The sequence below is a fragment of the Melanerpes formicivorus genome, unplaced genomic scaffold (assembly GCF_026170545.1).
Source record: "Melanerpes formicivorus ecotype bairdi unplaced genomic scaffold, bMelFor1.0.p_v2 SCAF_1, whole genome shotgun sequence".
In the NCBI taxonomy this organism is placed as follows: domain Eukaryota; kingdom Metazoa; phylum Chordata; class Aves; order Piciformes; family Picidae; genus Melanerpes; species Melanerpes formicivorus.
Window position 1 is genome coordinate 57,518,932 of NW_027142353.1, and position 15,507 is coordinate 57,534,438.

At 43.8% G+C, this 15,507-nt stretch overlaps 1 protein-coding gene across 2 annotated transcripts in view; it reads right to left on the bottom strand.

The window, feature by feature from the left end:
• Positions 1-2,678: 2,678 nt before the first annotated feature.
• Positions 2,679-15,507, bottom strand: part of ZC3H12C (zinc finger CCCH-type containing 12C) — a 58,260-nt gene continuing 45,431 nt past the window's right edge. For both annotated transcript variants that reach the window (XM_068144580.1, XM_068144571.1), the window contains 3 exons: positions 12,108-12,342; positions 10,836-10,942; positions 2,679-10,108 (listed from right to left, as the gene is read on the bottom strand). In XM_068144580.1, the coding sequence (XP_068000681.1) occupies positions 8,712-10,108; positions 10,836-10,942; positions 12,108-12,130 (1,527 nt within the window). In that variant the 5' untranslated portion in view covers positions 12,131-12,342 and the 3' untranslated portion in view covers positions 2,679-8,711. The remainder of the gene's footprint in view (positions 10,109-10,835; positions 10,943-12,107; positions 12,343-15,507) is intronic.

Below are 15,507 nucleotides of genomic sequence, written 5' to 3' on the forward strand. Positions count from 1 at the left end.
TCAGGAGCTCCTGTGATGCCTGTCAGACTCCATGGACTCTTGTTAAAGCTATCACAAGGGACATTTGTAACCTGGTAACACAGCCTCTCCAAGCCTGTCCTGTATAATGCAGGCAAGCAGGACCAGAGTGCTGCAGTGGGCTGAATACAGCATCACAGCATTGAATTCAGCAATTAAACCATTTTAGGGTACTTGAGGCTGAAAGATGGCTTGAAGTTGAGCCCTGGCCCCCTCACAGGAGAGAAGAGCATGATGGTCAATGCAACCAGGCACCATCCTGCAGCTCCTGTGGTTGAGAGCTGAAGAGGGAAGTGAGCAACACAACCAGGGAAGCAGAAACTATTTTTTCAGAAAACAGAACACTTCAGTGTGTTAAACTGCTAAGTAGCAAAACATTCCTTAGCCCTGCTCCTTAGACCCAAGCTCTGGATGTGCTCCAGGCCTAATTATTTTTTGCTCTTTGCTAGGAAAATGAACTGATGGTTATGGTTGGCTTTGGGAATCTGCTCAGCCTTACCTTATGCTCCTCAGCTCTCTGGGTGGAGGCTGCAGGTTAAGCAGAGCAGGACACAGCCCTGGGAGACGAGCATGCAAGGCCCTCAGACAGCTCTGCTCAGCTTAATAAATATAGCAGAAGCAATTTGCACCTCTGAGGTCATAAAGTGAGCCCTTCCTTTACTTGCTTTGGAGGATGGAGCCTCTGCCCTCCAAAACGGCATTTTCTTGCCAGGTGACTAATATGCTGCTGTGTAAAATAAAAGTGTAAGGGGAAGCATGCAGAGGATGCTGCTTAATTTCCTCATCTACTGCAAACAGAGTATTTCTGGATCTAACACATGGAGACAACGCAAATGCTTTAGAGCCTTTAAGCAGCTGGCCCAAGAAACCGACAGAGCTGCATAGATTGGCTGCCAAGGAAACCTCACCTCAGGTCATCGATCTGCCTGGAGCTGTGATCACCCAGCCTGGGCCCTCTCTGTTTATATGCACACTCTGCTCAGGCTTCAAGCATTGATTACTGAAAAGTAGCTTCAACAAGTCACACACCACCTCAGAAAAATAGTACTAGTTCCATGGGGCAAGAATAAAGGCTCAGCTGAGCTGAAGGCAGCAGGAACACCTATCCCAGCTTGACTTCTGACAAGAAGACAACAGAGGTGCTCAGAGTCCAACAGCAAATGAGGAAAATACAATGCAAGCACAAATGGGTATGTTAGAAACTACCAGCCCCATACCAGAGCTTGCAAAGGAGCCACAAGTTTCTCCTGTGATGGGACCACCTCAGCCTATGAGCTAAGGAACAACTTCTCACTCTTTACATTACACACAAACAGAAACACAGAATCACAGAATCACAGAATCGTTTTGGTTGGAAAAGACCTTTAAGATCATCAAGTCCAACCAATCTCTAACTCTACCAAGTCCAGTTAGGGGTACCCCACTAGCACAGGTGAGGGCTTGACCTGATGGAAGGTGGCACTGCAGAGGACTTGGGAGTGCTTCTCAGCCAAGAAAGCTGAGGCTGTCCTGGGGTGCACTAAGAAGAGCGTGGCCTGCAGGCTGTAGGAGATTCTCTTCCCTCTCTACTCTGCCATGGTGAGGCCACATCTGAAGTCCTGGGTCCAGTTCTGGGCTCCCCAGGTCGAGAAAGACAGGGAACTACCGGAGAGAATCAGAGGCCCTAAAGCTGCTGAGGGCTGTGGAGCATCACTTAACAGAGCTCCCCGGCACTGCTCCGCTCCGCTGCCGACGTGATCAGTTATGGTTCATGCACACCATGGTGAGTTTTGAGATCAGCATCCCTGGAGGTACAGCGCTCTTAATGCTTCCACCCAGATGCTGGGGCGGGACCTTCACGTTTCACTCCAGTGCCTCTGTTTGCCCTGAAAGGAGGCACAGTCATGTGATACACCCAGGCTGGACACAGTAGAACAGCAGATGTGCACAGATGTGTAAATCATTTGCATTAAGCAAATGACCACTGGTCACAACTGATGAAGGGCAACACTATGTCATTGGTTTTTTTAGGCCGTCTGTCCCATCTGCCTTTTTACCACCCCACTTTGTGCCTCACTGAAGTTCTGGCAGCCTGCACATAGGGCTGGAGAGGGAAGGAAGAGAGGTCACAGCAAATCTGGTGTGCTGGCCCTAGCCAGGCACTGCCACTGGGCAAAACCAAATCGACAGCTCCATGTATCTTGAACAAGCACTTCATCACAGCTTGGGGCAGCTTCTGCTGTACTTTGCATCCATCAGGTAAGTAATCAATTCCAAATTCTGTTCTATGCAGTTCTAAATTCTGTTCCATTTACCTTGCAACATCCTGAGCCAGGCCACGAGGAACTGCACCACTGAAGATGAAGAGATGGCACAGCAGTACTTGACAGGAAACCAGATCCACCATGTCTAAAGCCAAATATTGATAGTAAATGACTGATGTGGCTACTTAACCCTGGAGCTTGCTTTTGTAGTAAGCCAAACAAGGGGAAAGAGTCTATTAAATACTAAACTAAAAAAGAACTGACAATCTACAGTCACTTATGGTTGAAAGTCTGTTTAAATTTACTCAAAGTGAGCAGTTTTATTGTGCAGGTAGGAACACAAACCTCTCTCTAATTCCCTGTTAACTGCTCTTGAGATTACTCTTTTTGTTTTTTTATGAAACAAACCAGCCCATCAATGAAGAAAATGAATCTTTATTTTGTTGTTTTGTTTTCCTCTAAAAGCAGAATTCATGTACATGGGTTTTGTTTTTGTATGAGTTAGAAAGGTGGTTTTAAGATGTGAGTAGTCACATCACAGAAGTAATACAGAACAACCAGTGAAGGAACGAAGAGCCAGTTCGACAATTGCTTTATCAAGTAGTCCAAACATTCTTTTTCACTAATGTGGTTGTAGGAACAGACTTCAGGACAGTATGAAAATCTCACCTACTCAACACAAGTCCACAGATAATGAAGGGAAAAAAGAACTACAAAACACAGTTATTGCTGCTGTACCTGCATTTCTGTTTCCTTGCAGGATGCTCTGCAGTATGCTGGTAAAAAAGTTTCATTAAGAATGTCATTCAGGTAAATAAGAAGTACCCAACCAGCCACCCTAATGTGTTAATTAGACTTCATCTGAGACCGAAAGAAACAGTAGTTCTAGAAAAAGCAGGTAGGTTTTTGTTTTACAAGTGAAGAGTAGATTATTGCACCTCTGAAATACTGAGGATGGATGTGCTTAAACATCCAAGTAGCCTTGCTTTGTAGGTGCTCCACAAAATGCAATCCTGGCCCTCTGACTTGTCAGCACCAGTGAGATCTCATGTCTTTTGGGAGCAGGCTGTTCCCTAGCTGTGCTCCTTGAGGTCCCAGCCTTCCCACACGTATGTGCACCAGTTTTACTTAGGTCTTCTCTAATGGCACTAAAATCAGCCCACGAGAGTACTTGTGCTAAGTGTACACGGCCGGGAGACTGGGCCCTCCAACCTCTATTAGAAGTCCAAGAGAGGGGACAAGAGTATTGCAATCATTCAGGTTAAAAGGGTAGAAAGAGTAATAAACACTTCAAGCACAAGTTATGGCAACCCTTTAAGACCTGAAAATGGAAGTTGGAGGAATTATTTAAAGCACACTGGTAACTACAACCAGAACACTGCATCCGATGGCGCTTTTGTAAAGACCTACCACGTACTTCATGTGGACCGGTGTCACTGCAAGGAAAACCCAGCACACAGGAGGAGCATGTCTCACATGCAGACATTCCATGTGTGATTAGGCCACCAGATCACCAGTTTCTGATGGAACCTGAAGACATGTATCCCAGAAGATCTAAAGATGAAGCCTGAACATCTCTCACAATCACCTAACCAAAAGTTACATGGGGAACAATCCTTTAACACAGATGGCTTTGGGATTAGCTACACGGTTTGTCTAAACAACGCGCACACACACCTTTCATTTGAGCAGACTTCGTCAGCTAGGCTTCTCTACAACTTACAAAACATATAAAATGCATGATCTGACATTTACAAAACCTCAGCCCTTTTTATAGAAAAAAACAAGACAAGGCCATAAGAGTTTTAGGTTTAAATCTGTTGTGGCTGTTTCGTGTGTGTGCGCGTGTGTGCGTGCGTGTATTGTGTGCTTCTCAGCAGTGTTAGTTCCTACAATAAATACAAACCATCAATGGCACTCCAGCACGGCCTTATAATGCAAGGAATAAATTAGCAAGAGTCACACTCTAAATCAAAAATAAATAATTGCTAAATTATTATTTTTTTCATTATTTTTTGTTTGTTTTTTTTTTTAATGGTCTCCTTAATTGCACAGTACATTTTCAGTAGCAATGAAAAGTCAGCTGGGTGTTTTTCTGTCTGCTCCAGAGAGCATGAAAGCAATCGTGTCACATTTACTTTCAGCTTTGCACATCAAAGGAACACCTTGGTCAAACCATCAGCTGATGAAACTGATCAATGTTTTGGTAGTCTCTTTGCCGCAGCAAGATGCTGCAGTATCTCCCACTCGAGGCATTAAGTCCTCCGGTGCCCGCCTTGCTCAGGGCAGACCCCCCCCCCCAGCTTTCTGTTCCAAGTGAGGTACTCTGGTTTACACTGATAGCTTGGCTATTTTTGGAAAAGTGTTCACCATTAGCCATGACTTTCACAGCAGAAGATCATCAATGGTTCAACAACAGTCCACATACTCCAAGGCTGCAGAAGTCCCCTTCAAGGGCTTCGCTAGAACGGCACGCTGTCTTTTTTGGGTCATCGCATGAACACATCATCACATCATTGCATCAACACATCAGGCTTTGGCTCTCCCCAGAGCTCTTTTGCAGTGGACCAAGTTAGAACTCAGACACACCAAAGAAAACAGGACACCTGAAAAGACATGACCTTACCTCAGACTTAGCAGTAGTCTTAAAGCCCCTTGCCTAGCGTGTGTGCATATATACAGATACACACACACAGTCACACATCTTCAGAACAAAGCCAAAGACAACAAAGCAAATAACACTGTCAAGAGCCTGAGCAAACGTAGCTCAAAGCTAGGTATCTGCAGGACATGTTCAAACCCTCTAAATATTGGCAGCATGTTGTTGCACACAGTTGTGGGCAGATACCTAGTGGCAATGTGCACTCAAAATACTGTGCATCTACATACTACTGCTGATGTAGCTTGGGATTGTATCTAAAAATATGGAGTTTCAGCTTAGCATCAAAACAGTTCTCAGGTACTAAAGATGAAGGAGAGTGTTGCCCTCCTCATAGTGGTGGGACAGGCCTAACTTGAAAATATTTAAGCATTCTGTGCACTTCATGCACTCAGCTGGGGCAAAACCATTATCACTGAACTACCTTTACTGTTGGATGTTAGAGTTCAGTTATTTGCCTCAACACAATCACACTGACAAAGGTAGTACATTTGACTGTACATGTACATGTCTACATGACTACAACACGTACTGACTTCATGTAGTACATGACCAGTGTCATTGTGTTTATGGTTGTTACCGGTGTCCTCTCTAAAAGGCTGCTAAATATATAGACTGATCACTCCATCGTGGAGGAGTTCTTACACAACTCCTCATTCATTCTCTCTGTTAGCACAGCAAAAACAGCATCAAGGCAAATATTCTGCCCACATAAAATCTGCTTTACCAAATAGAAGACAGTCTAAGGGAAACTAGCACGTCATTGTACAACATTAAAACTCACCAAATTACTCCTCCTCTTATACGTCTACAGCATTTTTGGTGCCCGAGTACAAAGCACAGATCCTATTACAAGAATTCTCTAGCAATCAACACATTTTCAGGGAGGTAATACTGCATTAAATGTACACAGAGGCAGTGACACTGATAACCCAGGTGTGGATGCTGCAGCACACAGCCCCACACTTCTGTTTTAACAACTTGGCTAAGCCTGCTGATCCAGTACTCTAGACTGCTCCAGACTGCTACATGTACAGGGTAGGAAGCATTCTGATGCTCACATGATAGGGAGAAAGATGAAACACCTCTGTTACACACACACTTCTGTTCACGCTTAAAGGAATTCCACTTATGGCAGAAGTAAATTCCTACATAAAAAATAAATGTAGAAACCCATTAAAAACACAAACATCATATTGAAACAGCTGCATCTACACTATGGTGTAGTACTGAAGTGTAATTCAATTCAAACAAATCTTAGTGTAGAACTAAGACGAGACCCATTTCCCAGTCCAAACCTGCGCCTCAGCGCTGCACTGATCTCCACATTACAACGTGCTCTATAGATGGTGACCAACCCAATCCAGGGGGAAAAAAAAACTGTTTCCACAGGTGAAGAGGTCCTCTCCCTAAACAGACCATGCGGGACAGATGGTGCAGAGCCCCTCTGGTATCGCCGCAGGGACAGGCGACGGCAGATCCCGCAGCGCATCGGCAGCGGCAGCTGCCTGAGCGCTACGTCCTGAATCGTTTTGCTGAACATGGTTCAGATTATTGGCTATGTCTATAAGCACAATGCCCTTTAGGAGCATTTACTGTATACCCAAACCCTACTCACTGCAACACATGGTGTCGCACAAGTAGTGAAAATGTCTTCGTATTCAAAGGTGCTTGGACATAATTTTCAGGCAGCATTTTACCTTTATTTTAGTGAGTTCCCACTACAAAGATTTTTAGATGGAAGAAGTTGCCAATAATGTCTTTTTTTGTCTTTTTTTCTTTTTTTTCTTTTATAATATCTGAAACCAAGACAGATACCTAAATAAATATCTACTTTTACTTGGCCTAAGTCTACTCTATGTCTGAAACCTCTAATTTTTAAATAAGGGATAAAATGTTGCCCAAAAGTCTATGGTTATACATTTGTGTTTCTACTAAACCTACACATTGAAATAGTTCTCAGTTAAAAAGATACAATTTGTATCAACAGTAAAAGGTACTTTCTGGTTCTTCAGGGTTCTTACTTCAAATCTCAGCAAGTGTACCAAACTTACCAGCAGGGGTAGTGTAAACTAGCGATCGCTCTTTTTCTTTTAACACTGAATGTTGTTAACGATGGATGGAAACATAGCGGCAGTCATGTTAAGCACATCTGACATCAACTGCAAAACCTATTTCTATTTTATATAAATATATATATATATATAAAAAAGCTTATCAGGTGCTAGTAAAACCCATGACTTCAAAACCAGAAATATCCCTTACTAATGCTAAAACAGACTTGGGTTTGCCTGTTCCTAAAACTACGCTATTCATGGCAAGAAGCAGGCCCGCAGGATGCAGCAGGCCAAAAAACTACCTTCAGGAACACATACAGCATCTTCTCTCCTTGCAACCCTCCCCTCCCCAACTGAAACAGAAAGAAAAAGAAAACAAAACAAAAAATTCAGTTATTATTTTGAGCTACAATATCGTTACCATAGTGCACTTAATAAACGTTGCATATCCTCAACACACAAAACCTTTTCAGGCCAGCCTCCATAAATAGCAAGGGGAAAAAAAAATCAATCAAACAGTACCTTAAATACAAAACTTGCATTGAGATAATTAAATTTCATTTAAAAACAGGTAAAATATTTTATGGAAAGCATATTTTATCCAGTACACTTGTGCAGCAATACAAAGGGGAAAAAAAAACACAAACCAACCCAACACATAAACCAACTAAGTGGGACCCTGCAATTTCAGGCCCCTTCCTACTGACCAGAAATACACAGAGCTGGGTAGCAACACGTGGGAACTTGGGTGGCCGAGTCTGGGGAGGCTCTGAGCATTTGCAGCCTCTGTTATGTTCAAAGAGGGCTGCAAATTCTCAGCACCACTAAAACTCAGGCAATAAGGCTTTTTATCTTATCCATAAATTAATTAAAACAATTACTGTTTTTCCCTCCTCTGATTGCATCTGATCTAACGAATCGACTGCATCAACAAAACACGGAGCTACTGAAACAAAACAAAGCAAGCAATGGAAAGTGCCATACTATAAATTACCAATATATTGTTACCCATTTCACTGTTATTGGTAACTTAATTATTTGTTTAAAAAGGAAAAAAAAAAATGAAGTCAGTGCCATAGTAAATCTTTGTTTCCTATGAACAGGTGATCATAGCACACACACACACACACAAAAAGCTCACTGAAAAACACACATACAAACATACAAACAAACATACTTAGGGTGTTGTAATACAAGTTCAAAACACTTGGCTTGAAAATTGCCTGCCAGAAATAGCAAAACCCTCTTTCTGCAGGTTGCTTTAATACCACACAGCCCGAGGAACAAAACATCCGGCGAGTTAAAAAACAAACGGAACCCAAACTCCCAACGACGTGTAACAAGGATACAAAGTGCTGCATATAAACCCCTGATGCACCAAAGATTTTAACCAGAGACCACAAAAAAAAGTTTGTTTTGTTTTGTTTATATATCTATCTGTGTATATATATATATATATATATATATATATGTATTAATTTACACTGGAACATTCTCCAGCTGTGAAAATAGCCATTTAAAAAAGAATTCCCAAACTAGAACACAAAACCTATCCGGTAACTTCCGATGCATGGGGCTATACACACAGACTCCATGATACAGTATTTCACATAAATGGATTACTATATAACCTCCTTGCTGAGAAGGAGATCCCAAATGCTATTGTAGCAAACCTCCCTCAGCCTTCCAGCTGAGCTGAAAAACTACTAAGACACCACAAAGATGCATCATCTCTCAATAACCCAGCTGAGATTTTTCCACCAAGATGGCTGCAGCAAGCTGCTGAGCGTCCGTCACGTGAGGGTTCTTCTTCATAACAATCCTCACCAGATCAGGGGGGAATATGTTGCAGAGGTTAATGTAAACCTTCTCCCGGGTGTCTTGGAGCCTTGGAGGGTCTTGAGGGATTCCACAGTAAGGTACTCGCCAGGTCTGGTCCTGCTGTTCAGGTAAGCTTTGGAAGGCAAACTGCTCGTAACATGGCTGTGTTGGGTTACTCGGCAAGGAGTAGGTCTGGCGGTAGCCGTACGCATCCATCCCGTAACCCTGCCTATCCCAGCTTCCAAGCCCATCTTGGCCAGAATAAGGCTTTCTGTGTCTTAGTGGAGAATTATCATACAAATGTGAGTCTGAAATGCTGTCTATTCTTGTAGACACGAGGGCTCTCCCCAGATGCATGGGTTTTGAATGCGGTGAACTCTGAGATGTAGAGTAGTCATTTGGACAACTAGAACGAGCAGCGACTGATGGATGCTGTAGGTGCACAGCCATGTATGGAATTGGAGGTTTGTGGTGATGCTTTGGTTCTTCATGACTATAGCTTTGCACTCGTGTGAGAGGCTCGTGGTAGCTCTGTAGGAAGGGCTGAGTGTTAAGGCGGCCATGGGGATGCATATGCTGGCACTTCAAGTTCTCCTCTAGCTGTGGGTCAGGCGAACTCATGTAAGAGCGATCGCTGTAACCCACGTAGGAATCACTACTGCCACAGCTAACACTCCCTTCACTGCTGCAGTCAGAAGCTACAGAGCTAATCCTATAATCTGTGTCCAAGGAGAAACGCCTTTCAGGACTACGTGGGCTAGATATACTTAGATTCGAATATGCACTCAGCATGGAGTAATACCCAACGTCCACAGGAGACTCACATTTTGGATACTGCTCATAAGGCATTGGCGTTCCATGATTTTTGGTTGCCATCATCACTGTGGGATACTGTCCCTGTGGTCTTTGATCCTGAGGTGTGAAGTGAACTCCAGATGGAAGGCCGTTGGTTAAAGGTGCAGTACTTTGGGGTTTTGCCGCAGAGGAGCTCGGTATGCTAACTAAAGAAGGTACAGACCTGGTTTCCAATTTGTTTTTGGTGGGAAGCTTTTCCTCCAAGTCTTGATAGACTTGAGTCCTTATACTAGGATCTGATTGCCTCTTTGGAGCAGCACGCTTCAGCTCAGAAGTGACATCATTTTTAGTGCTACAGGGAACACTATTGCTTTTTACCAGTCCTCCTTCACTTGTAGTTTTGGCAGCTGCGCTTCTAGACATGGCACGAAGTTCATCAGCTACAGACCGCTGAGGTTGATTTCCTCTCTCTGGGTGATAGTATTTGCATTTGTGTCCATAGGTACATTTCTTCCCTATTAATACAAACATAATCAGGTAACAAAACCTTCAACCAAAATCTCTTAATCAACAAACAATGGAAACAGCCCTCATTTAAAGTTTTGCTCGTGATTTGAAAGCCCTTGCAAGAAGTTTTGTGTGACACTGCTTGCAGTGTGCGCTCGCAGCTAGTGCTCCAGGAATGCAGACCAACGCTGCCAGACATGGTTTGAACTTAATGTCACACTGTCACTGCCCCTGCTGTACTGGACCAAGGAGATATATAATGGCACAAAACTGATTAGGAAAATCCCAAAGAGATGCAAGACCAGCAGCTTTCAGCTCAGTCAAGATGTGCCTGTAGGGATGCTCAGTAACTAAACTTCAGACAGCTGAATCAATTTTCTAGAAGGAAACTTAGGTGTCCAATGACCAAATCACATTAGAAAAGGGCTTTCTGAGGCATGTAGAATTTAGGTGCTGTTTGGACCTATTCCTGGGAATGATTAATAAATTTACTCCTTTAGCTCAAATAGTAGATTAAAATGTTCAATAGTAGATAAAAATGTTCTTTAACTAGCACATGAAAAAAAAATCATCTCACTTTCCACCATCAGATCAACATTTCAGCCATTCTCAGGCTAAGACACCAATGTAAAAACCTCTGTTAAATAGCTTCTATTTTTGTTAGTGTTAAAACAAAGGGGGTGCTTGGTTCCCAGTTCTAGCACTACCACAAATTGACGAGTTAAATCAAATTACCATATGGACATGGTTGCTTCTTATGTTCTGGCACAATAGGCTTCTTCCTAAGGAAATTGTCCAGACTTGGACCATGGCGACCAAGAGGATCATCAGGAGGCATAAATCTACAAAGCAAGGAAGAAAAAACCAAAAAAAAAAGGAAAATAATACTATTATGGAAAGCAAACCAACCTTTTCATACTCCTCATTCAGTGACCCAAACCCTCATGACTCTGTCCTACACCATAACCCTCTACACTGATGTTTTTAAGCCTGGGTACTTTGAAAGCTGTTTTGAAAGGCCACCTTTCTGCTGTCCAAGAGATGAGTCCTAGAAATAGACTGTGCATTTGTGGACACCCTAGTCTGCCTGTAGCCCAGCTAAGCTGACCACTCTGCAACAAATCAGGGCTTCATACAACCCATTCCAAAATCAAAGTAAGGGCAGCAGTACAGGCAGTGATTTCTTACACCACCACAACTAACTTTGCAGAACTGTGCTGATTGTCTAGGACTCTTGTATCAGTATTTAGGCTCTTAAATACAAGTGTCTGCTTCACAGAATGACAGAATGTTGGGGGCTGGATGGGACCTCAAACGATCATCTAGTCCAACCCCCCTGCCAGATCAGGATTGCCTACACCAGATCACACAGGAATGCATCCAGGTGGGTTTTGAGTATCTCCAGAGAGGGAGACTCCACAACCCCCCTAGGCAGCCTCTTCCACTGTTCCATCACCCTCACAGTGAAAAAATTTTTCCTCATGTTTCCATGGAACTTCCTATACCTCAACTTCCACCCATTGCCCCTTGTCCTGTCATCACCAAGAAGAGCATGGCTCCATCCCTGGCAGACTACTGACTTCCTCAGTCTGCCAGGTAGATCTGCGGTATCTACCATGGATCTACACAGACAGTTGAACTACAGAGCTCCTGAGGTCCATTCCAACATGGGTTTCTCCATGGCTCCAGGATTTAGCAGTCCAACCACAGGCACTCAAAAATGCTGGCTCAGCACACCAACACAAATGAAATCTTTTACCATAGTACAGATCTACTGTAACATATACATGGACATTCACCAAAAGAGGCAAAAATAGCCTAGAAGTTATTATCATTAAAAACTTCTAGCAAAACCCAGAGTATTTTTAATCAGAAGACCAAATCTACAATCAGCTTTTCCTCTTGTTTTCCTACATGTCCCTAATGATTTGAAGGTAAGATAGAAAAAACCCCTACAAGTCTTCAGATTGTTTTGGTGGGGTGAATCAAGGTGGCAAAAGCACTTACTTGTCGTTAACAAACGAATACATCAGCAAGCGTTCATCGATGAACTTCTTCCATTCAGGCTTTTCATTAGCTAGATCCCTGTAGTTGTCATTGGAAACAATGATGCCATCTGACTCAAAGGCCAGCTTAACTATGAAGCGGTCATCGTAGCACACCACCCTTCTGCCCTGCACGCGGCGGGAGGGCGTGAACACCAGGATCTTCTCCTTTTCCAACTTACGCAAGATTTCCTGATCTGCAGGGAACAGGAACCAAAGAGTTAACAGAGAAAGAACATAGAAACGTTTGGTGAATATCCAGAGACATCAGATTTAAGGTTGACAGTAGGTTGAACATGAGCCAGCAGTGCGCACAGGTGGCCAAGAAGGCCAATGGCATCCTAGCATGCATCAGGAATAGTGTGGCCAGCAGGAGCAAGGAGGTCATTCTGTCCCTGTGCTCAGCACTGGTTAGGCCACACCTTGAATACTGTGTCCAGTTCTGGGCCCCTCAGTTTAGGAAAGATATTGAGACACCTGAACATGTCCAGAGAAGGGCAGCAAGTGTGGTGAGGGGTTTGGAGCACAAGCCCTACGAGGAGAGGCTGAGGGAGCTGGGGTTGCTTAGCCTGGAGAAAAGGAGGGTCAGGGGAGAACTTATTGCTGTCTACAACTATCTGAAGGGAGATTGTAGGCAGGTGGGGGTTGGTCTCTTCTCCCAGGCAACCAGCACCAGACCAAGAGGACACAGTCTCGAGCTGTGCCACGGGAAGTTTAGGCAGGATGTTAAGAAGAAGTTCTTCCCAGAAAGAGTGATTGGCCATTGGAATGGGCTGCCTAGGGAGGTGGTGGAGGCACCATCACTGGAGGTGTTTAAGAAGAGATCGAGTGGAGCACTTACTGCCATGGTTTAGTTGATTAGATGGTGTTGGGTGATAGGTTGGACTCAATGATCTTGAAGGTCTTTTCCAACCTATTCTATTCTATTCTATTCTATTCTATTCTATTCTATTCTATTCTATTCTATTCTATTCTATATTCTATTCTACTTAATTCTAATTCTAATTCTATTCTTCTCCTCTATGCAGAATCCAGAGACCCCAAGGAGCTCTGAAATACAGGCTCAGACTACTAAGGAGGTTGTACCTAGCACTACTGCACACACCCCTTGTGCTGACTTTCCTAGCTATCACTATCCTCAGAGCACACAAGTTGTGAAAGAAAAATAAATCAAAAACAATGCAACATCTGAAAGAGCAGAAGATGCCTGCACAGTGAATATGAATCATGGCTCTTAATAACATTTGAGATCCCAAATAACTCAACTGTTGTGTAGCACAAGAAACTTGACAGGGAACATGTTCCATCTAGGAAAAAAAACAAACAAACAACAAAACAACAAAAGAGACTCCAACAGGAAGAGATAAAGCACTGATATTACACATAAGCAATATATTTTATATAAGCATTTATCTGCTTAGTTTAGGCTGGATGCTAGGAAGAAGTTCATCACAGAAAGAGTGATTGGCCATTGGAATGGGCTGCCCAGGGAGGTGGTGGAGTCACCATCACTGGAGGTGTTTAGGAAGAGACTGGATGGGGTGCTTGGTTGCATGGTTTAGTTGATTAGATGGTGTTGGATGATAGGTTGGACTCGATGATCTCAAAGGTCTCTTCCAACCTGGTTTACAATAAGCTGCTTTGATCTTCCTCCCATTTTCAAGGTCCATTATGACATGGAAAAATTGTTTTTCATAGCTATACTTGGGTCAATTCTAAGACTTTCTACTTGAAACTCATTTTAGGGGTTTCTATCCCCATCCACAGCTCTAGCAGATGTCATAATTTACTTCAAAATAGCCAAATCTTCACTGCTACACCAACACTCTTCTTGTGCCTCGAGCACCAGTATAGTGAAAAAGAAAGATCCTGGGCTGCATCAGGAGAAGTGTGGCCAGCAGGTCAAGGGAGGTGATTCTCCCCCTCTACTCAGCTCTGCTGAGACCCCACCTGGAGTACTGCCTCCAGTTCTGGAGCCCCTATTACAAGAGGGATCTGGAGGTGCTGGAACATGTCCAGAGAAGGGCCAGGAGGATGATCAGAGGGCTGGAGCACCTCTCCTATGAGGACAGACTGAAGGAGTTGGGGCTGTTCAGTCTGGAGAAGAGAAGGCTCCCAGGTGACCTAATTGTGGCCTTCCAGTATCTGAAGGGGGCCTACAGGAAGGCTGGGGAAGGGCTTCTCAGGATCTTAGGTAGTGATAGGACAAGGGGGAATGGAAGGAAGCTGGAGGTGGGGAGATTCAGGCTGGAGGTGAGGAGGAGGTTCTTCACCATGAGAGTGGTGAAACCCTGGAATGGGTTGTCCAGGGAGGTGGTTGAGGCCCTGTCCCTGGGGGTGTTTAAGAGCAGGCTGGCTGAGGCTCTGGCCAGCCTGATCTAGTGTGGGGTGTCCCTGCCCACGGCAGGGGGGTTGGAACTAGATGATCCTTGTGGTCCCTTCCAACCCTGACTGATACTATGATACTATGAAAGGCTCCAGACTACCTGTGATGAGGGGAGAAGAGCAGCTTTTCAAACCTTTTCTTGTTTCAACAGACATGTTCTAGTAGCAATCAAGGAGATGAAATAAAATGTAGTGAAGCTCTTTCCAGATGTTTGAGAATGCACATTGTAATCAAAATGTGATTGCATGTTCTTTTAGGAGCCATAGCTACTGCTCTCAAAAGCTTCCCCTCTTTAAAGGCAGCCATGTCTTTCTAACAAAAAAACAACTAACAACTAACTCCCTCAAAATCCCAATCCCCCCTCCCTCCTAGATGCTAGGGTTATTTTTAACCTGAAATTCTCCTTTGTTTAAAACAGAGAGAAGAGCTTTCCAGCCTTCACACAGAATCAACTGGCTTGATCAAGAAGTAAATACTTCCACTCCTTTTTTTTTTAATTCCATATTAAAACCATTCAAATTTTAAATTTTCAAAAACCATCTTAGTGGTTAGTAGTAAATTACAGAATCACAGAATCATTTGGTTGGAAAAGACCTTTAAGATCATCAAGTCTAACCATTATCTAACTCTACCAAGGCTGGTGCTATACCACGTCCCTCAGCCCCACATCTATTTGTCTTTTAAACACCTCCAGGGATGGGGATTCATTCACCTCTCTGGGAAGCCTATCCCAGTCTTTGTCACTGGAGAGGAGGAGACTCAGGGGTGACCCTATTGCTCTCTACAACTACCTGAAGGGAAGTTGTAGACAGGTTGATGTTGGTCTCTTCTCCCAGGCAGCCAGTACCAGAACAAGAGGACACAGTCTCAGGCTGCACCAAGGGAGGTTTAGGCTGGATGTTAGGAAGAAGTTCTATACAGAGAGAGTGATTGCCCATTGGAATGGGCTGCCCAGGGAGGTGGTGGGGTCACCATC